This window comes from Episyrphus balteatus, chromosome 1, assembly GCF_945859705.1.
Source record: "Episyrphus balteatus chromosome 1, idEpiBalt1.1, whole genome shotgun sequence".
Classification (NCBI taxonomy): domain Eukaryota; kingdom Metazoa; phylum Arthropoda; class Insecta; order Diptera; family Syrphidae; genus Episyrphus; species Episyrphus balteatus.
The window spans coordinates 118337717-118360981 of record NC_079134.1 but is presented as its reverse complement, the minus strand read 5'-3'; the positions used below and the strand labels follow the sequence as shown (position 1 = coordinate 118360981).

Sequence of the window (23265 nt, the reverse complement as noted above, 5' to 3'; positions counted from 1 at the left end):
TTTTTCACACAAAAAAAAACAACTGGTTGTATTCTTGTATTCTTTCATAAATGTACTAAAAATTATCGAAACTATATCTTTTATTACTTTTTTTTTCCAAAAAAATCTATTACAAAATTTACCTGTCAAATTGGCATTTGATGATTGAAAAGAAAAAAAAAAAAGAAAAAATATTTGGATACAGAAAAATTGACTAGCTTACGTCGTGTCGTTATCGTTGCCTTTTGTCAAATGTTGTATTATAATTTGTGCTTCAATTTTAATATAAAAATAATAAACTATTAAAACAAAAATTATGATAATGCAATCACACTAACTAATAAGTAAATCCCCAACAAGAAATTCACAACAAAACATAACTCAAAAGCCTGCGGTATAAATAAGATTTTGCACTAAAATGGCGGATCTCGAGGCTGTTTTGGCCGATGTCAGCTATTTAATGGCAATGGAAAAATCTAAATGTACTCCAGCAGCAAGAGCAAGTAAAAAATTAATATTACCCGATCCAAGGTAAAGAAATACAAAACAAAAAAAAAATAAACTAAATATTTGTATGCTTCAGTTAAGTTGGTTAAATAAAAATAATTCTTATAAGAATATCCCAAACAATACAGACATTTGAAGAAAGAAACCCATTTAAATATGTACATTATGTACCTACATACGTACGTACGTATTTCTTGCAAATCGAAAAACACCTAATCGCACACAACTTTTATATTTTTTTTCCTTTCTTTTTTATGTGTGTAGTTCTCAAAAGAAACATGGTATTTTATTCCATAAAGATCATATTATTTTTACTTTTTACACAAAAATGTCATTTTTAAAATAATTCTGAGGCTATTTGAAAGCTGCAAATCAATTGGATTAGTTTATTGCAAAATATTATATTTCTAAGCGGAAGCAAAAGAAACGCGTGTGGTGTAAGTTCTTTCTTTATTCGATTGTGCAGTTAAATTTTTTTTGTTTATTTTAACTTGGTATAAATTTAGCCGGCCACAATACTTATTTTTTTTTTTGCTCTGGGTTATTTCAGGTACTTGCTTACAAAAAAGCACTAAATACAAGGAATTTATGTTTAGTGAATAAGACGATCAAAATATTATAAATATGTAGCGTAGGTATGACTCGTATAAATTCGTGGGTATTTGAATTGAGAGATCCTACTTTTAGTCGGTTTTTGTATCATCTGGAATTCGTTTTGCGTCGTTGTTTGTATGACACATAGCAGATACATTTGTTTTTATTTAAAAAAAATCTTTAAAACTGTAAGCACATAGGTAGGTAGTGTTTGAAGGTATATTTTTTTTTTGGTTGATTTAAAAAAATATATACCTAATCTATAATCAAGCTAATATTATATTTTTTGTACTAATGTAAACATTGTTTCTCACTCAATCCAGTTGAATTGGTTTGATTTTATTCGTATTTAATAGGAAAAATAATACAGAGTTTAAATATTAAATGATTGAAAACTTTAAATGTAATGTTTATTTGGAAACATTTCACATTAAAAGATCTAAAACAGCCCTACGTACTTAATGGAGGCATCAATAAAATATTGGATGTAAACATTTTTTTTTTTTTTTTCAAAAATAATTTTTAAGTCGTTGACTTAGGTTTTTTTTGAACTTAAACATGAATTTATTTCGGAGAAATACATACATAATTATACGAGTAAAATTAAGCATAAAATTTGTAAAATCTTGGAATCCAGGGAAAGTCGATGAATCTGTAAAACTAGTATAGGGCAAATAAGAAAAATCTTCACCGCTTTCGATTACAACAATTTTTAAGGACAGTTTACAGAAAAATATTTCATTCTGTATGAAAGCGTTCAATCGAAATTGCTGTCTCAATTTAGATTTTGCTCAAACTTTGTCAGGATATTCTTTAGGACTGTAAGGAAGCAAATCCATGATGATTTAATTTTTAGTTGCGTGGTTTCCCCGCTACCCGCATTTGAACTTTTGCAAAACGTCGTTTTCATGTTACCATAGTTTTGCGTCTATCTTTTATCTTTTTGTTTGAAACGGTATTTTAAAGCTTAAAAATAGTAATTTTTGAATGAATATTAAAAAAATACGTATTTATTATACCTAAATTAAAAACAATTTTTGAAAAACTGATAATTTTGCTGATTTTTCATGATTTTTGACTGGCTCCAGAACCTTGGCTTTTATATGTACGAAGTTTATACTTACTTACTTAGGGTGACCAGCGCCGTAAGGCGGTTATAATCCGCTGTGGATTTGTTCCTCACGCAACAAGCTTCGCCAGCCAGCTCTATCTTTAGCTCGCTGCTTCCAGTTTCGCACGCCAAGTTGATTGAGGTCCCCTTCCACTTGGTTGTGCCACCTCAGACGAGGTCTTCCTCTACTGCGCCGTCCCTCTGGGTTGGAGTCGAAAACTTTCCCGGCCGGAGCATTGTTGTCCATGCGCTCCACGTGACCTAGCCATTTCAGGCGCTGCAACTTCACTCTCTTGGCTAGTTTAGCGTCCTTGTACAACCCGTAAAGCTCGTTGTTGTATCTTCTTCTCCAATCACCATCAATACACACGGGACCAAAAATCGCACGAAGAACTTTTCTCTCGAAAAAATCCAAGTTGTTTTCATCCGCCTTTATTATACTTACCAAATATTAAATATAGATATTTTCGACAAAATAAATCTTAAATAGCTGTACTCTTTATGCATTAATTTTAAGCTCAAATTATTTCATAAAACGACCAATATCTTCACATTGTCCTAAGCCAGCTTAGCACCCCGTCTAGCTAAACCAGGTACTTGCACTGGAACTTGGTCGTAACAAAAAGTTAGTAGGTAAGAGCATTTTTCCACAATAATAGGACTTGATCTTAATTCACAAAGCGTTACTAGAAATGAATACGTATAAAATTAACCTAACTCTGATTTTGACATTTTATTTTGATAATTTAGAAAACTAAAAAAAAAAATGAAATAGAAATAAAATGCACGACTGGGTCGCACGTACTTGCTCTTATTATAAAAGTAGCTCTTATTTTAAAGCTTTATATAACAAAAAAAAAATTAATTTAATTTCACCAGTAATTTAATAAATTTATAAAATCTGTTTTTTTTTTTTTAATTAACGAAACACCGTTTTAAATGATTTTGACCACAAAATAATATGCCATCTTATTTCTTGTATGAAAAAGAATTTTAAGAAAAAAATCGTTAGAGCTATTAAAAAAAAAATAATTTTTTTCTAAATAAAAATTTTCTAACATTTTTCAAAAAAAAAAAAAAAAATATTTGGTATGCCATTTTGAAGAAATAATTAATTAACATTCAAAAACTAAATTTCAAATGTTTTTCAAAAAAAAAAAAAAATTGAAATATTTAAAAAAAAACCAAAAATGTGTTTTTGAAAATTCTCTAAAATTTTAATATTACGGTTACTTAGACGCTGTTGTTCTGTCTGTTTTGTCTGCAACAAATAATAAAATGCCATCAAAAAGATTGAAAAAAATATATGTACCAGGGTGAATAGTTTGACGAGGAGTGTGCAAATATTTAGGCCTATCGCTTTCACCAACGTCATTTAAAAAAAATAAGAACACGATTTCTTTCAAATTCAGAGTTTATAAATTTCTTTATTTTGATAAGATAAAATGGATTTTAGTCATTCAAATATTTTATTGCCAGTGATAAAAGTTACAGAACATGGGCTCAGGTATCTCTAGGTATCGGGAAGAATTGTACGTAGCGAAGAAAACAGAAAAAGTTTTGGTTAAATGTCAAAAAAAGTTGCTCCTAGGGCCAATCGTTCTTGCATTTTTTTAACGACTTGGACGTTGTGATTGTTATTCAATTATTGAAGTAGTCGTAGATGAGCCAGTTTCAGAATTTATTTGAACTGTCGTTTCAAAACTTGACATGAGTTCATAAAAGCAAACCTGCAGCAGTACTACAAAAAAGAAAATATTGTTATAATAATTAGTAAATTTTGACTAATCTAGTACTTCTTGTTAGAAAAAAGACCAATAGTTCTAATAAGCCGGATAAATTTTCTAACAGACAATACTTGGCTGAATAAATGGAAGCTATATTTTGCAGTTCTGCTGCAGGTTTGCTTTGATGAACTTGAGGGAAAAGGCTTCACAATTTTGTGGTGGCAGTTGGAAGATAGATTCCGGGCATTGAAAAATGCAAATGTAGAATGTCTACGTAAAGAGTTTCTCTCTTGACTTGCCTTGATTTTCACTCTTTAAAAGATCTAACAATGTCGAAAACCTTATTGTATGAGTCCTAACTAATACTCGGTAACAATTTGACAGTTCTATAGCTTAGTGCTTGTTTGAAGGAATTACTTCGTTCTGATTTGAGTGCCAACAATTGGTATAACAAACAGTTCCTAGCTGATTTTGAGGAGGTACCTAGTACCGAGTCCTAACTAGTACTTGGTCTGTACTGTTTCGGCCGTTAGTGTTTTTCTTGTAGACTTGTAGTTGCAAGCACAAATTAAGCATGCAGTTGAATTAATGCAGTTGTTGTTTTCTTTTTTTTTTTATTAATTTGTAGTCCGGCAAACTCAAATTATTTTGCTTTTAAAAAAAGCTATAAGTTATTATGATGATCTATATATTGCAAAAAATGATATACATACATATTTTAGCTTTAAAAGCTAATAGCATGGTTTTTTAAAATTGATTTTGCAAGATAATGGTATAATAGAAAAGACTGTTTTTTTGAAAAAAAAAGATGTAAACAATTGAAATTGAGTTTTAAAGATGAGTCAGTGTTGCTTTTTTCATTTTTGTACGGCAAAATTTTATGAAATTCTTTTAACTTCAAAAATTGATACACTAAATATTGTTTGGCAAAACAAATCTTCAAATTGAAATATTTTTGTCAAACAATAGTTATAATAATCCAGTAAGAATAGACGAAAAATTGTCAAAACAAGGAAAAAATTTGTAACAGGCTGATTTTCGTTATTCAGCTTGGTGTAAGGTTGGTTTACAATTTGTGAAAATTCCTGAAGTTTCCTCTGTCTACTAGTCCCATTATAAGGGGTTAAAGGTCACAACATTTTTTTATTTTTAAAACGGTAGGTTTTAGACAAAAATTATGTTCTACAAAAATAAGTTTGAAAGACTAAACGGTAAGTGATACAAAAAACTTTATAAGACATTTTTTTGTAAAATAACTTTTTTGGTATCATGCAAATTAAAAAGACTCTAAATTTATATCAATATAGTTTAATTATAAAAAAAAGAAATACAATAATCCATATTAGTTTAAAATTAAATTTTCTTACATATAAAAAAATTTTTTATTTAATACATTTTTTTATAAAAAACTTTTTTATTTTTAATACAAACATTTTGTTTCCTCTTCCAGTGTTCGTAGTGTAATGTACAAATATATGGAGAAGGAAAATGAATTAAACTTCCATAAAATATTCAATCAAGTTTTTGGTACGTTATAAGTTTATAAATTAATAAATATTAAAAATTCAATCTCAATTTACTAAGTAATGGCAATTGAATGGTTTATTTTCAAAACATTATAAGTCCATTTCCTCAAAAAAAGTTTCTGACAAAATATTTTTTATATTTAACAAGTTTGATTTTTACTTTAAATGCAAATATTATCCTTATACAACAAATTATTTATTTATTAAATTTTAATTCATAAGAATAATAAAATCATCGTTTTTGTTTGTTCAACAAAAAAAAAAATGCAAAATGAACTTATCATGTTTTGAAAATAAACGATTCAATTATTATTAATAATTATTTTTCAAATTTATTGTAATTAATAATGACCATAATCATTCTCTATGAAGAAAGTCTATATAAATTGAGTTATAAAATATTAAATTTGAACTTTTGTCAATTCGTAATTATAAATTGGCAGTTTCGTTACATTAATGCTGTGTAAAATTATATTTGATAAATATTAAGAAAATTGTTCTCCATTAATCCTTCTGTTGGCATCATCATAATTTTGATTTATTCTCTTTATAGGATATCTTTTATTCAAAGAGTTTTGTGAAGGTGACTTTGAAGAACCTATACAGCATCTTAAATTTTATGAACAAGTTATGTGGATTTTATATTTGTACAAAGTGTTTTAAACAAATTATTTATTTAATACACAGATAAAAGCGTTTGAAAAAACTGAATGCTGCGATGATCGAAAAAGTTTGGCACGTGAAATTTACGATAATTTTATTATGAAGGAGATGCTCTCGCACACGCACGTAAGTTTAATTCTATATCATAAACTAGTATAGGTAGCAAAAAGTAGTCTCATAAAAACTTTATTTTTTTTTTATTTCAAGGAATATTCGAAAGAGGCGGTTGCTAATGTTCAGAAATATCTATTAAAAAATGAAGTTCCAATTAACTTATTTGAGGTTAGTTTCGAGTTTAAGAAACATTTTGTGCATACTTTTCTCTTACAATCTTAATATTTTTTTTAGCCTTATATCGAAGAAATATTTAGTCATCTCAAATCGAAGCCTTTCAAAAAATTCGTGGAAAGGTAAGTTTTTGTTTTTAATAAAAGAGCTGTATATAAGGGTGGGTAAAAAAAAATCGATTATTATGTTTTTAAGTTCTGGCACTAAAAAATGTATTACTTGGCACTTCAAAAAACGTGTTTACCAAATGTAAGTGTAATATTAATGGGAAAATAATCCGCTTCGTATTTTTTGATTTTTTACTCCAGACTCATTTGAAAAAACACACTTCGTTATTATCGAATGTTAAAAAATATCTACTTTTTTCATGTATCCAACTATTTAAAAGATATTCTAGGTCTGTAAAAAATCGAACTTGAGTGCGCTCTAGTTATAAAATAAAAAACAATCAAACATGATATTATGATGATAGAGAATGCTAAAAAAGTTCTCGCAGTTCTATCTCGAGCTGCACACTTCACCACTGAAACGATTTACATACTTCAAATTCCGTAGTTAAGAGTTTTTGGTGATTACCTGGAAGACAATTGATTTTTTTTTGGGCCACAATTAACGGCACTTACCATACGATCAAAATGGTAAAAGTTGTTTTCTCAAAAATGTACATGTAATGTAACAAATAACGGTCTACCCTTAAAAAAAAACGTATATTTTTAAACAAAAAGTTTAAGCAGGTAATTTTAATGTCAAAAAAAATTCAAAAACAAAGATTTTGGCTTTTCAGTAAAAAAAAATTTAAATCAGTTTTTTTTGTTCTGTTTAATGAATCTGATCCGCACAGAAAAGAACAGAAAAGATCCAAAAGGTACAAGTTTTTTTGTTTCATGAAAAAAAAACTCGCCGCTACTTGTTCTACAATCTGTCATTTTATGTTTCATGAATTTGTTTAGCACAAAAAAGTTCAAGTTTTTCTGCTCCTACTTTTGGGGTAGAGCAAGTGAGTGAAAAGTGCCAATTGTCAGCTATTTGTTTGATTGTGATAAAAATAAGTAAAAATAAGATCTTAAAAATTTCTTAAGAGTTTTTGATTAATAACAAAAAAAAATTACGGAAATATCAAAAGTGCTAGTAAATAATTTATTTTAGTAAGAAATCATTTCAAGAAATTATTTTTGAATTTAAAATTTTGCACTTTATTTAGATAACTGTCAATCTTGTTAAATAAGAAGTTGAACTTTTCTGTTCTTTCTTGTTCTGACAGTATTTACAAACTTGTGCTGCTCTGATCTGTTCTATCCTAGACTTTTTTCATTAAACAGACCTTTTCTTTGAAAACATTGATTTATATTTAATTTTTATTGGCATAGCAAAAATTTTTATAAATATTTTCTAAAAAAACGGCTCGTTACGATTTTCAAAAAAAAAAAAAAAATAATTAAATTCAAGGTTGTTATATCATCATCCTTCATTAATTTTGGAGATCGAAACCACTTAAAAAGACGACACAAAAATATTATTGACGAGACGCGTTTCGGAAGCAGAGTTTCATCATCGGGCGAATTAATTACTTATAAACCGTTTATCGCAGGCGTACGGTCTAAAAGACATTTTGCAAAAGTACCTTTCCTAATTTTAATTTTCTTAAAATGTATTTTTTTTTATTATTTTGCACTCTGTTTTACAGTCATGTATACAATGTAAAATAAAAACTGGGAAAACGCGACTTAATAATTTGGCAAAGCTAAATAAAGACTTACTAAGTTAAAAATATTGCAAAACAAGCTCATGCAAAAAAAAAAAAAACAAAAAGGATAACCAAATAAATTTAGTAAAATGGAAAATTATATTATACAACAGCCTATTTTATCCGAATAAGATTTTTCGAGGTGCAATATTGGTAGAATTTGCATCGCTTTACCATTTACCAAGGTTGTTTAAACATGTGTCGTTACTTAGAGAGAAAAACTGCATGCTCAGTTTAAAATATAAAACTGAATATTGATTGTATCCCCTTTTTAAAAATCATTTCTCATATCTTATCCTGTATCAAGATCTTTTAATATTTGTCTTATGTATAAATAAATGTTTTAAATACATCTACTTTATAATATATCTTATACTGTATTTTATTTTAATACTTTCAGCGATAAATTTACTCGTTTCTGTCAATGGAAAAATTTAGAACTTAATATGCAAGTAAGTAAATTAATCATTAGTTTTAAATACTATTGTAGTTGACCCGAAATAAAATTTAATTAGTTCATTTAACTATAAGTTCCTAGTTTTGAAAAAAAAAATTTATATTAATTAGGTAGTTACTTGTTTATAACACATAACGAATTATTATTTTTATTTAAGTTTGTCATTAATTCTTTTTGTTATTTCAGCTCACTATGAATGACTTTAGTGTTCACAGAATAATCGGACGCGGAGGTTTTGGTGAAGTTTATGGTTGTAGAAAAGCTGATAGTGGCAAAATGTATGCAATGAAGTGCTTGGATAAAAAGAGGATAAAAATGAAACAAGGCGAAACCTTAGCTCTTAACGAAAGGACTATGCTCTCAGCTGTTAGCACTGGGGTATGTCTTTAATTTCTCAATCTTTAATGACTCAATAATATTATTGCTATGTTTATATTCTGATTCTAAATAATATTTTTTTTAATTTTCTTACATTGTGTTTTTTAGGCCGATTGTCCCTTTATCGTATGTATGACCTACGCTTTCCATACTCCAGATAAATTATGCTTCATTCTTGACTTGATGAATGGTGGTGATTTGCACTATCACCTATCACAACACGGTGTTTTTAATGAGGCACAAATGAAGTTCTATGCGGCTGAGGTAAGAAATCGTAACAATGCCAGAAACCTACAATAATTTTTTGAATTAAAAAAAAAAATAATAAAATTAAGACGCAAACGCAATTTGAGATATCTCAATATATGTAAGTGTTTCCTTTTATATTTTTTTAGGTAATACTTGGTTTGGAGCACATGCACAAGCGTTTTATCGTATATAGAGACTTGAAACCCGCAAACATTCTCTTAGATGAAAATGGACACGTACGAATATCTGATTTGGGTTTGGCTTGTGATTTCTCAAGAAAAAAACCACATGCATCAGTAGGAACACACGGTTATATGGCTCCCGAAGTGCTATCAAAAGGAACTCCATATGATTCAAGTGCTGATTGGTTCAGTTTTGGTTGCATGCTATATAAGTTATTAAAAGGTCATTCTCCTTTCCGACAGCACAAAACTAAGGATAAACATGAGATTGATCGCATGACATTAACAATGGTAAGTAAAGGTTTTAAGTGGTATTTTGTATACAAAAATATTAATTAAGAATTATTATTATTGCGACAGCAATCGGAGAAGGAAAGTATTTGGAAAAATTGTGTAAAATAAGTTTTATAATTTTTACGGAAATATCTATGGGGTTTTCTTAATGTCGTTTTCTTTCACTCTATTAAGGAGTACTCTAAATTTTTACTCCTTTTTCTGGAGTGATAGAACATAATGAGAGTAAAATTTTTTTTGTAATTGTGTGTGTTACAAGGCAAAAATGGATAATTTCCTTGAAAAAAATAGTGATAATAGGCCTAGAGAAAAAATGTAATGAATTTAAAAAAAATTAATATTAATACAATATGAAGCATAAAGGCTTGGCCATACTGGAGGGTATGCGGTAGCGGTACGGGTAGCGGTGAGGGTACTTGTATGAAACAAGGGAGAGATAAAGATCGATTTCTCCTGTGCTCTTATGTGCATCTTGTGCGTCTACGTCTGCGTGTAGAAGAAGTCTGTATTTTAATTCCAAAAAAACAACACCAAAATATACAAATCGAAAAAATCTTCCTTTCCTTTTTTTCGAACTCTATTTCTCCTTTGCTCTTATGGGCGTCTCGCGCTTTGCGTCTTCCTGTAGAAGCGGACTTAGTTTTAATTTTGGTATATTTTTCATTATACTTCTGATCGGTTTTTTTCTGCCTAATTGACACACACCCATAGTTTGATTATTGTAAAATAAAAATATCCCATCAACGCAGACAAAAATGGGATTTTTTTTATATGGGACAGGATTTTTTTTTTATTGATGAAGAACACTGGCTGAACAATTTTTTTTATTCGGTTTTCAATTTCATTTTGAAAAAAGTGAAGAATTAACAAACAATATGGAAGAAATATATCTGGCGGAATATAATACAATAGAAAATATATTCATAATGGTTGTTTTTGTTAATAACAAAAGAGTTTGAAAGAAAAACTTTTCGCATTTTTCACTTTTCAAACAAAATTTTAAAATGTCAAACTTCAAATTCATAAGTGTGTTTGCAAATCGGTGTAAATCTGACTAAAAATGTGGAGTAAATCCGGGGTACTCCGTAGTACTAAAATTACTCCGGAGTAATTTTTTTTTACAATTTTGTGGCGTCAAGGAACACAAAACCTTCAAAAGTGCAAAAATAAGTACTAAAAGGGTACTCTCATTGGAGTGAAAGAAATCGACATAAGATTGTCAAGATAGCAAAAATTACCACGGGTTTAAGACAGACCATCTGAACTTAAGTTCTGCATTTTTAACGGCTATAATTGGTCAGATGTCATAAAAAGTTAAGTAACATTTGACATCTGACCACAGTCTAAAAATTCAGAACTTATGCCATTTTTTTTGTATTCCTTTCACTAAATCATGTTGAGACTCGAATGTGTGTCCGTCATAAGTTCTAAATTGCATGTATACTGTATAGATTTGTGTATTTTCATGAGTGTTTAAAGCCTAGTTCAGCGTGTTAAACAGGAAATTTTAGACTCTTAGCATTTTGTTGTGTCTTTTGAGAAACATATTATAAATGAAAACTCCCGAGAAAATGTGTTCGGGAAAGGGCCCCAATCGAAAAATTCTTAAAATATCGTTCATTTTCTCTTCACGTTAATATTCATAAAAAAGCGAAAAGGGATCGAAATTTCGCTAATGTTTTTGATTGGTCACTTTTCCCGAAAAATCACGGGAATTTTAATTCAGAACTTCTTGCGGGATGTAACAAAAAGCAATGTAAGCTTACCAATAAAAGTAAATTCAAAGTATAATTTTTCCTGTTCATTTGCCGCCTCTATTTTTAGAGTGTTCTCTCGAGGAGTTATATGATCCGATTTGTGTAAAACATATCTCATAGAAATTACTAAAATGGCAAATTAACCATTGCTTGAATATCCATAATACGAATAATTGTGGTGAAAAATATTAAGTTTCCTTAGGTCTTTAAATAAATGAAAATAGAAAAATTATATTAATTTCATCACAATCAAAAGCATACTTGATACAATAGTTTGAAAAATTTCTAAATTTCACCTTCATTTGCTTCTAAAAAGGAAGATATTTTTTTTCGAAAAGCAAAGTTGAACGCTAACATGTGAAACATGTTTTGAAAGGTTACAAAATTTGTGAGAAAACTTGTTTTTTAGATTTTTTAACTCTATATCAAATGTTACTATGTATGTGTACAATGTTTTTGGTGCCGAAACTAAACTATACTTTTCCAAAGGTTTTCGGTGCGATGAACTCGAAAGTGGGAAAATTTGTTTAAATATACATAATTCCAAACGGTTTCTATAAGAACTGTTTTCTTCTTTCATAACCTGTAGTAGATCAGTGTTATAACAAGAAAAGACGAACAAAAATGAATTTATTATTTATTGATGAAGTTAATTCTTACATAATAATTATATTGTTCAGAAGTTTTATTCCTGTGACGTTCTTTGCAAACGAATTAAATGCATATTGCAATTAACACTTTATATAGATTTTCTCAGTATTATAAATTTTAATTGTATTTCAATGCAAAATATTTGTATCAGTTTTTAAAACCTCAATCTTGAATATTCGACCCATAGAACTCAAAATATAATCTTTTTAAAACATTATTTTCGTATTAACATACATGACCAAAGGTATCCAAAAATATAGGTTTAACATATTTTTCAAGCATTAAAATATAACAAAGAATTAACTGGAGATTTTTAGCCTACATAAAAAGATATTTTTGGCTTTATCCCACTATTTTGTATACAACTTGCAATAATAATATATTTCAACTTATTTCAACATGTGTTTATAAACCCTTTATAAAAAAAATGATTTTCCAATTATCAAATAGGCCATTTCTCAAAAAAAAAAAAAAAAAAATTAAAAATCGGGGATTGCTCAATAGCTGTAAATTATGTTTCTCAGTTGGGAAATAATGAATAATTATATTTAAATTTAATAATTTTGCAACAAGTCTCTAAGTAAAGCAAAAACACACAAAATAAAACTTATTTAAAGGTCATATTCATTTGTATTTCAGAATATCGAATTTCCGGATGTATTCAGTGCGGAATTAAAAAATCTTTTGGAGTGTCTTCTACAGAGAGATACTGAAAAACGTTTGGGTTGTATGGGCAAAGGGTATGAACAATATATTTTTTTTATTTAACACTTTCATTATTGGTGTACATGCTACTATTATTTTAAGAGCTTATTTGCTTAAGATTTCGTTAAATTTATATATTTATTTGATTTAAAAAATGGCTTTTTATAACAAAGTAATTCTTTTAGACATGTAAAATTTTTCAATTGAAGTGTTGCCATCGCACTATTGAAATAAGATAATGCTTACACTAAAAAAATAAAACAAAAGAAAGCAAACTTAAAATATTTTTCCGTTGTTGTTTTAATATTTTTCGACAAGCTTAAAAATTCTCATGCTACTTATTTTTGTAAAAGTATTTATATATATTACACACAAATATTCCAACATACATACTACATAAATACCTAGAAATTCCCCTTTCCAATTAAAATTACTACTTTCTGTTTACATATTGTACTTATATGAATTTCATTACCATAATTTATCTGTGTTATACGTAAAACTTGGAGATCCTCACTCATAGTTCACTTTTAATTCATTGTTTTAATTTTGTGTGTACTTTTTCTGACGAGAACAAAGGTAATTTTTACTAAGCAACAAGTTGACACTACTGTATCTAAAATTTATAAAAGTTTTTCCTTTTTTTTAAGAAGGGGATGCCAAACTAAGAACTCCCAGAATATAGTTATTCTTTTATTTTAATTTTGTTCCCTTTTTGTTATTAATCATTAAAAAGCTGAAAGGGAGCAAAATTTCCCGGACCATTTTGATTGCAAGCTCTTCTCCCGAATATTAAATATCGTTAGATGTAAAATTGATCCAATGAATAATTTTCTTGCAAAATTACATACGAAATTTATCTAAAGGGTCATTCTTCAACTCGATCATCGCCAAACGATATCGTTTCGACAATGGTGTTGATTTCCATAACTTTAAAAATTTCTAGTCTGCTGGTTGTTAATCCTTTTTTACTAAATGGACCGTGCTGATTCCGAAAACAAGAGTATTTTTTTTAGCAGCTGTAGTTTTTTTATTTAAAAAAAATTTATGTACATATTTTCATTTCAAAAAAAAAAAACAGCAAATTTCTTTCGATTAGATCGGGTAGCAGATTAGGGATGACAGTGTGTGTGTGCAAATTTAAATATTAATTTAAACTGCTTCCTTGTAAGAAAGTTGCCACTTAGTAAGATCGGGATAGGGTTAATTTCATAAAATTCTAGCAATGGGCTCTACATATTCAAAATATGTAATTATAAATATATTCAGCCTAATTTATAAACGTAGTATAGACAGCGCATAACACTATACACTTTTTATAATATCTTTAAACAGAAAATTGCTGTTTCTTGCAAAATTAAATACGAAATTTACCTAAAGGGTCATTCCTCAACTCGATCATCGCCAAACTATATCGTTTCGACGATGGTGTTGATTTTCATAAATTTAATAAAACTGTCCAACAGACAAAAAATTTCTAGTCTGCTGGTTGTTAATCATTTTTTACTAAATGGATCGTGCTGATTCCGAAAACAACAGTTTTTTTTTTAGCAGCTGTAGTTTTTTTATTTAAAAAAAAAAATGTATGTACATATTTTCATTTTACTTACTGAACTGAAATACATAACATTCGAAATTAAATTTTCCGGTAAATCTTTTAAAACGCATTTTATAAAGAAAATTTAAAAAAAATTTACCCCAAAATGTGAGAAATGAAAATATGTATCTCAAAAATTAGAGCTCCTAGAGCAAACAGTTATTAAAATGAGCATAACTTTTAAATTAATTTTAAATCGCCCCCAAAATACTTTAAACCGGACGTGACGTTTTCAGCGACGGGTTCAGCTAGCCAAAAAACATATGATTAACACAGTCGCTAGTTAACTAGTTCCTTCCACTCCAACAATTGAGTTGATTTTTTGTCTAAGAACTTTCAAAATGTTTGAACCACTGGGAAAAATTGACCAGAACGTTCACTTAACTTCATTAATTTGTTTAGTTTATTCTTAATTATTTTTTAAAACTTAACATATCAGACAAATTTAAATCTTTCAAAAAAAAAAAAAACAGCAAATTTCATTCGATTACATCGGGTAGCAGATTAGGGATGACAGTGTGTGTGTGCAAATTTAAATATTAATTTAAACTGCTTCCTTGTAAGAAAGTTTTGGGTGGACCCAAAATAAGTAATTATAAATACATTATACAGGGTGTCCCGGAATGAGATAAAAACATTTTGAGGGATGATTCTTGGGTATATTCTAAGAAAAAAATTGTTCTACAGTAAGTCTATCTGCAAAGTAGTTATCCTTTAGCGATGATTTAAGAAAACGCTTACTTTGGTATGCCTTTACTCATGTTAATGTTAATAACTCCGTTAATACTTATGATAGAAACTTTATTAATGTCTTGATTTTTAGAAAAAATGCTATTCTTTGTAACTGCTAAAAAATATTAAGATCTTTTTTAATTGCTCAGACATTAATTTTTTAAGGGAATTTTTTTTTTCTTACCCATGATAATTTTTGACTTTGGGGGCAATTTTCTTCGATAAAGTAATAATGAACATAGTGTTTTATAAATTTATTCTTATGAAGAAAACAATAAGTAAGAGTTTTCTTAAATTATCGATAAATGGTATCTACTTTGCACATAGAGAGTTACTGTAGAACAATTTTTTTCTTAGAATATACCCAAGAATCATCCCTTAAAATGTTTTTATCTCATTCCGGGACACCCTGTATATGTATAACTCATGGGTTTAAGTATATTTAAAAAAAACTGTAAATAATGTATTTTTTTCTAGCTTTTGTCATGACATGCGCAATCGCTATTTTTAAAACCTTAAAATATTTTTACTTCTTTCAATATCTTTGTTAATAATTACTTTATTATTATTGATGATTAATTTATTATCATTATTTTTGTCATGGAAATATCGCAAATTAATAAATTATTATTATTTTCATAACAGAGCTGAGGAAATAAAACAGCATCCATTTTTTACTGGAATTGACTGGAATCAGGTTTATATTCAGAAATATACACCTCCACTTATACCACCGAGAGGAGAAGTTAATGCTGCGGATGCGTTTGATATAGGATCATTTGACGAAGAAGATACAAAAGGAATAAAATTAACAGAAGCAGATCAGGAGCAATATAGATATTTTCCACTTACGATCTCTGAAAGGTATGTTGTCTTTTTTTTAAATATAAATTATGTAGGTACATACATATATAGGGTGGCGCAAAAAGAATGTCATAATAGAATTGTGCCTTAATTTTTACAGTTGGCGTTGTTATATCATTTTCCTTCGAATCTAAGCAAAAATTATAAAAAATAGAATAAAATAAAATTTTTGGAATCATGAAAAAGCTACAATTTAACCAAAATCCAATTAGCAAAATTTAATACAGATGAAACTCGCCTTGTACATAGGCGAGTTATTTTTCGTGGTTTGTAAAGTGGTAGTTTTAGTGAAGTTTTGTTCTTCTGAAAAGTTTACCACTTCTGACAACCCGTTTTGCCGTCATCAAAGTACATTTTATACCGGTTTTCAGATTTATTTTTAGCCCGAAATCATGTTGTCCTGATCATTGCACATCTATCGGCCCATATTGTGGCTGAATAACTTTAACTTTAAATGTTGTTTCTATACCCTTTGATATTACGCTTACTACTTTTTAACTTCTGTTTGTTTTTGTCCAGATGCATCGTTAGTTTCGGCCTAATTCAAAAATGTATTTTCCCCATTTTTTACGCGCTTAAAGATTTTTCCCGACCCGTTTTCGTTCTTACATGTTAAACACAATCAGATTTATTGATAGACACAATTTTGTAACTCATACTTTAAACATTTTTGCTTTTGAACCTATTTTGATTTTGAACCTATTAAATAAAACTGAGGGTAAAGCTTTTTAGAATTTTTAGAAGAATATTTTGTGGATTATCTTCTTATATTGTATGAATTCAAAACTATTTCATGAATAATGGTTTTCTAATTACAAAGATTTTGTATATCTTTGTCTTCGAAAATCAATTTTTTTTCGTCTCATTAACGTAGAACAAAATAAGCGCACTTACGACCAAACCAATACAAAAGCAAAACTTATTTTGTGGATATGCGACAAAGTGCATACTTATATCTTAGTAACCGTAGACGACAGATAAAATCTGATAACAGAAATGATAAGAGCGCATTCTAAAAGTTATTAATTCATAGGTATGCAGTTTAAAAAAAAATTCATTTTGGCGTTTACGACAAAACATTTCTCGGGAAACGAATTGTTTTTGCGAATTTTTATGTATGGAGTAACTATTTGTTTTCATAATTTTGATAAAGGATTGATACAAAATGTTTTCTTTTTTTTTCAAATATTTGCAGATGGCAACAAGAAGTAGCCGAAACAGTTTTTGACGCTGTTAACATAGAAACTGACAAAATTGAACAAAAACGCAAATCAAAACAGAAAATGCATTTTGACGCCGATGAGCGAGAATCCGATTGTATACTCCATGGTTACATTAAAAAACTGGGAGGTTCTTTTGCATCAGTGTGGCAAACCAAATACGCAAAGTTATATCCCAATAGGTAATTGTTTATTAAATTTATTTAACAAAATCATTTAATGAGTTTGCATTTTTTCTTTAAGACTGGAACTTCATACTGAGAGTGGCAACAATAAACCAGAACTCTTTTTCATGGATCAAGTTGAAGAAGTTTCACCAGATTTTGTTCTTTACAAAGGAGAGCAATGTATTCAAATTCGTATTAATGATGGGATTCGCGATGGGAGGCTCATTTTAACCAATTCAGTAATTAATACATTTTTCAATAAATTATCAGATAAAAATACTTTAAAAATAATTGCTTTCAGGATGAAATTGGTTTAAAGGAATGGGCATTCTCATTGCGTTCAGCACACAAAGTCTCTCAACAATTGCTGGGAAATATGGCTCGTAAAGCAGGCAAAATATACGGAAGCGAGAGAGAAGCGGCCAAACCATTGTATATAATCGGCAATCCATCACCAAAATCCAATATATCCAATTAGCGTAGTCAACAACGTACATATTTATTTAACATTTACATTATAAATTATTTCATTTGAAAATACATTATGAAATCAACTTGTTTAACAAACATTCTAAAATAAGATATTGAGAGGTGGTATGAAAATGAAGAAAAAAAAAATCATTTAAAATGTACAAACAAAATATCTGCCTAATTAAATCTGAACATTTTAGAACAGAACTAAAACGAGGAAAACAAGGTTTTTTTTAATGTACCGGTTTTAAGTTTAAGTAAAAATAAAATAAATAATTTAAAAGTAAAAAATACAAAACTAAAAATAGTAAAAAAAAAAGAAATAAACTGTTGCTCGACACAAATTAATTATTTTTCATTTGTTTATAGTTCATCGAATAAAAAAACAATGTCTGTTACATCACTCCAAATCTGAGAGTAATTGATTTTTTTTTTACTTAAAAGTCTAAAAAATATGGGGTGCCAAAATGGGGAAAATCGAGCACAAACTGTGCAGCATCAAAACACAGCTGGAAATACAACCAGATGCCGAAAGCCTATGTCTTCCATTCAATTGTATTAACAAAACAAGAAAAGTTTGACAAGGATACAACTAGAATTAACACATTAGTCAAATCGTTCAATTTTTTCTTAAAGCCTGTTAACCAGATCCGAGCTAAATTTTACCTCCCATAGAAATGATTGTGCATTTTTTTCTTTAGTTTTGAGTTTGCTACATTGTATTGTTTGCATTTTATTATTTATTTCTTTCAAGATTTCGTTTTTGGTTTTTCTTTCTTTTCATTATGTTATTTGCTTAATATAAAGTTTAATAAAAGATCTTATAAAACTTTTTTTGTACCCAGTTTCGCTCCCAAATTTATGGTCACCGTAAGTAGCCGTGTTATGTTTTCATCGTGATCCAGATGCCAGATCAGATCATTGTATTAATTTGCTTTTCAATAAAAGCAGGATTTTGCTTTGTTATTGTAACGATTATTAATTCAAAGATATGATCTGGATCACATTGGAAATTAAAACATGGCTTATATCAACTTTGGATTTTAATTTTGAGGTCTCAAGGGTATCAATACTACCGCTTGAAAATTTTTTCACCCGAACGCTTCTAACATAATCAGCTAAACATGTTCGTAATTCATCAAAAGCGAAGCGAACAAAATTTGTCGAATGATTGAGTTATTTCCCTCTTCTGAAAAAAGTAAACTTTAATAAATAAAATGTAAGTATACACCACAGGGGCCCTATTTTGAATTACGAAACGAAAGGCAAAACAACGATACCCACGACAACGATAGTCACGACATAGAGCGATTTAGTACAACGATAATGAATCCATGTTTTTTTTTCAAGCGTACCAACCTTACCGTACCAAAGCTGTCAAAAAATAAGTAGATAAACAAAATCTTCAGTGGGAAAAAAATTTTCTTTTACTTTTCTTGTGCTTTTTAATAGTATTTTCTACTCAAAAACATAATAAAATTGAACTTAATGACATAATTTGTAATTTCGACTATTTATTTTATGATTTTAAAGAAGAAAACCATCTTTCGGAGAACTTTATCTCTGCCATTGCCAATTGGCCATGAAGATTGAGATCAATTGTTTGTTTTATCTTTTTGTTGTGTTGTGGTGCTTTAATAATAATACAAAAATTGCTTCTTCGTTTTAATATTTTAGTATGTTTATATATTTGTATTTCATTGCAATCAGTGGTAATAAAATTGGCTTCGAAGTTTGGCATTTTTTTTTTTTTTTTCTTAGCAAGACAAACGAGAACGAAAGTCAAACGATAGGGAAATGACAGTCGTAAGGACTAACGAGTATCGTAAAATTCTAACGATTCTCGTTGAACACAATCGCATTTCAACGATAACGAAGTAATTTCAACGATATTCGTTTTACAAAATAGGGCCCCAGTGTACCTGCCATAAAATTCTCCTACAAAAATCAAGAAATTGAATTAATGTTCAATTCAATTCAATTTGGACATAAAGTGTAGTCAGTTTGGTATCTTAAAGCTATAATTAACAAAAAACTAAAAAAATTCCGGATATCGTACGATTGATTGATACATATACAAAATTACAAATGTTTCAAATTCAGTGTGAAAACCAAAATTTGTTCGTATTTAAAAAAATCAAAAAAGGGTAACTCTCCTTCATTTTTACTTGCGATATAGGTACTATAGGGCAAGTTTAGGATTCGTAAAAAAAATCGAACTCGAGATAACAATTTTACATGACATTACGATGATGGAGAATGCCAAAAAAGTGGGTCCGGCAATTCTGTCTGTCTGTCTGTGTGTCTGTCTGTCTGTCTGTCTGTCTGTGTGTCTGTCTCTATCTGGAGCTGCAGCCTAAACGAGTGAAGTGATTTTCTTCAAACTTGGTAGTTAGCAGTCTTTGGTGATTCCCTAGAGGGGAAATTGAAATTTTTTTTTATGACCAAAACTAACGGTACCTGCCATATAACGGAAATAGAAAAGTTAATTTTTTTCAAAAACGGCTCTAACGATTTTGATTAAAATTTTTGTGTGTAGTACTACACATAAGGGCCAACTTTTTAAATAAAAAAAATATTTTTTGTACCGTTATTAACGGTACCTGTCATAGAACGGTTTTTTTCGTTTCTGAATATCTCGTACAACATTAACCAGATTTAAATGAAAATTTTTATACAAAAGTGTGTAAGTAAAGATAATATTAAAATTTTAGAAAATTTTCAAAAAACGCATTTTTGGTTTTTTAAAAAATATTTCAAAATTTTTTTTTGAAAAATCAATTTTTTGAAAACGGATCAATGAAAAATTTTGAAATTTAGTTTTTATGTGTAAATTAATTATTTCTTCACAATGGCATACCAACTTTTTTTTTGAAAAATGTTAAAAAATTTTTATATACAAAAAATTATTTTTTTAAAAAACGGCTCCTACAATTTTCGAAAATTTTTTTCTAAAAATACTTTTTTATACGAGAAATAAAATGGCATATTTTTTTTTTATTTTAAGATAATTTAAAACGGAGTTTAATTAATTATAAAAACAGATTTAATTTTTTTATACTACTTATGAAATTTCTTCAAAATATCAAATTTTAAATTTCTTGAATAAAAAGCTTTAACATTATAGTTACTTTAAGCATAAGAGCAAGTACGTGCGACCCCAGTCGTGCAATTTATTTTTTTTGCGTTGTTATGATTTCGATGTCGAAGTTAATCTCCCACGTATGAATCTGCTTCATAAAAGTTATAATTGTGGACCTCAGATATCGACGGCAAGTCTCCCGATTTTGTATTGTTTCATTTCTGAGGTCAAATAAATGCTGGTGTTGTTTGTAATGGCTTGGACAGAAGTCAAGCTTTGTTAATCCCTTTTGTCATAGGAAGCATCTTCATCTCAGCTGCATCTGCCGTTAACAACTTTGAACCTCTACTTTTGGGAAGTTCTATATACAGGATGTTCCACAGTCAGTGCCACTGATAAAAACCAACGGCACCAAAAGTGATCTGTGTGAGAAGGTCTTTAAAGTATTTTTTAGAGATTTTTATTCGGTTCGGATAGCAGATTAAAGTTGTGTAAAGGGTGATTCGGGAGAAATGTGATTGAAAACTAGAGCATGTAGGTTAGGTCGAGACAAGAAAAAAATCGTTTGGGAGGGGGCACTCACCCCACTCTCCGTTTAAAATTTGTTTCGCTTCCTGGTGATTGAGAAAGCTTTTGGAAAAATAAAGTCTTCGAAGTTCTTGTAGAATTGGACAAACGGCTAAGAAGTGGTTGACATCTTCGATTTCATTTCGATTGCAGAGGTTACACCTGGGATTATCATTTCTGTGAGGTTTGTAATTCAGATTTAGCATCTCAGTTCTTGCTTTAAACAAAGTACGTATTTGATTTGCAGAAAGATTACTATTAAAATAATTGTTTACGAACAAAGTGTGATTAAGTTGCTTATAGACCAATCTGCTTGGAGAGGTTCGAGCCCTATTCAAGAAATTGAGATACAATGAATCATCAACCAATGCAATACATTCATAAAACCTACCTTTCCAATTAGCAAGAGTAGTTGTACTAAGGTTTAGATTAAATCCGTGTGCATTTGCTATTTCATACCATTCTCTAAACGGCGATAAATTCCTTCGGAATGCGAAATCCATCATTTGCTTATGAAGATTTTCATTTGACCTTTGCATTACTTTTACTATATAATCGGCATTAAATTTAAGATTTTTTAGAAAAATCGGAGGGATACCTGATTCCACATGTATAGCGTAAGTTGGTGTATAATTTGGAAGTTTGAATATTCGTTTAAAAAAGAAGCGTTGCACTACCTCAAATTCATCGAGATCTTGGTAACCAAAAACTTGACTGGCATAGCATAAGCATGAGTTTATAGTAGCTTCAAAAACTCTAAATTTTGCTGAGATGCCTATGTACTTATTGCAGAAGATTTTGTTCCATATAAGGTTTATTGCAGTTTTTGCCGATAAGCATTTTTCCTTAACATGGGCCGGAAATCTAGATTGCTACAAAATAGAACACCTAAATACTTAAATTGGTTAACCACCTCTATAGGTTCACGATCCAATGACCATGCTTCTAGCGGGTTTCTCCTTCGACGGGTCATCATAATTTTTGATTTTGAGGTGTTTATATTCAGGTCCCATTTATCACAAAAGTTTTTAAGTCTATTAATTTGTAATTGTAATGTGGTGGGGTTATCCGACAAAACAACAAGGTCATCCGCATAAAGTAGTACCTTAATAAGTAGACTTCCGAACCTAACACCCCCAGGAAGATCACGGGAGATATCGTCAATGAAAAGGGCGAACATAATCGGGCTTAAGGGGCAACCTTGGGGCACACCGCAATCAGTGTTAAAGAAGCTGGATATGGAGCTCCCGTTTAACACAGTAGCGCAAGTATTAGTGAGGAGAAGTTTATAGAGTCTTAAAAATTTCGTGGATATACCTAAATTTGATAATTTATAAATAAGTGAATTCCGGTTGATAGTATCAAATGCTGCCCTAAAATCAATGAAAAAGACATAAAGTTTTTGTTTGTTATCGATGAAACGTTTTGCTATATTGGAGAGTGCGAAGATTTGATCCACAGTTGAAAGACCAGAGCGAAAACCAGCTTGGAAAGTGCTTAGCAATTTGTTTTCTTCTACCCACTTCAAAAGCTGCAGTATAGAATTTGAGTAAATATTTTTCTCAAACAAGGAAGAATCGAAATGCCCCTATAGTTTGCTGGTGAGCTTGGATCTCCTTTTTAAAAATTGGACAAATTTGTGAAATTAAAAATGACTGAGGTATTTCTTCTTTTTCAAGAAGCTTATTAAAAAAATCAAGAAGAAGATTTAGGAAAGACGGGGATGAGTTTTTATAAAATTCAGCTGGGATTC

The 23265-nt window shown here is 29.3% G+C and overlaps 1 protein-coding gene across 1 annotated transcript; it reads left to right on the top strand.

Moving 5' to 3' along the window:
• Nucleotides 1–167: 167 nt before the first annotated feature.
• Nucleotides 168–17950, top strand: LOC129906218 (G protein-coupled receptor kinase 1). Its single transcript, XM_055981895.1, has 15 exons — nucleotides 168–510; nucleotides 5369–5445; nucleotides 5998–6071; nucleotides 6132–6233; nucleotides 6315–6389; nucleotides 6456–6517; nucleotides 8540–8591; nucleotides 8783–8974; nucleotides 9083–9238; nucleotides 9370–9696; nucleotides 12747–12847; nucleotides 15787–16005; nucleotides 17201–17407; nucleotides 17469–17631; nucleotides 17694–17950. The coding sequence occupies exons 1-15, from the start codon at nucleotides 398–400 to the stop codon at nucleotides 17868–17870; spliced, it is 2097 nt and encodes a 698-aa protein (XP_055837870.1). The 5' UTR covers nucleotides 168–397; the 3' UTR covers nucleotides 17871–17950.
• Nucleotides 17951–23265: the final 5315 nt, after the last annotated feature.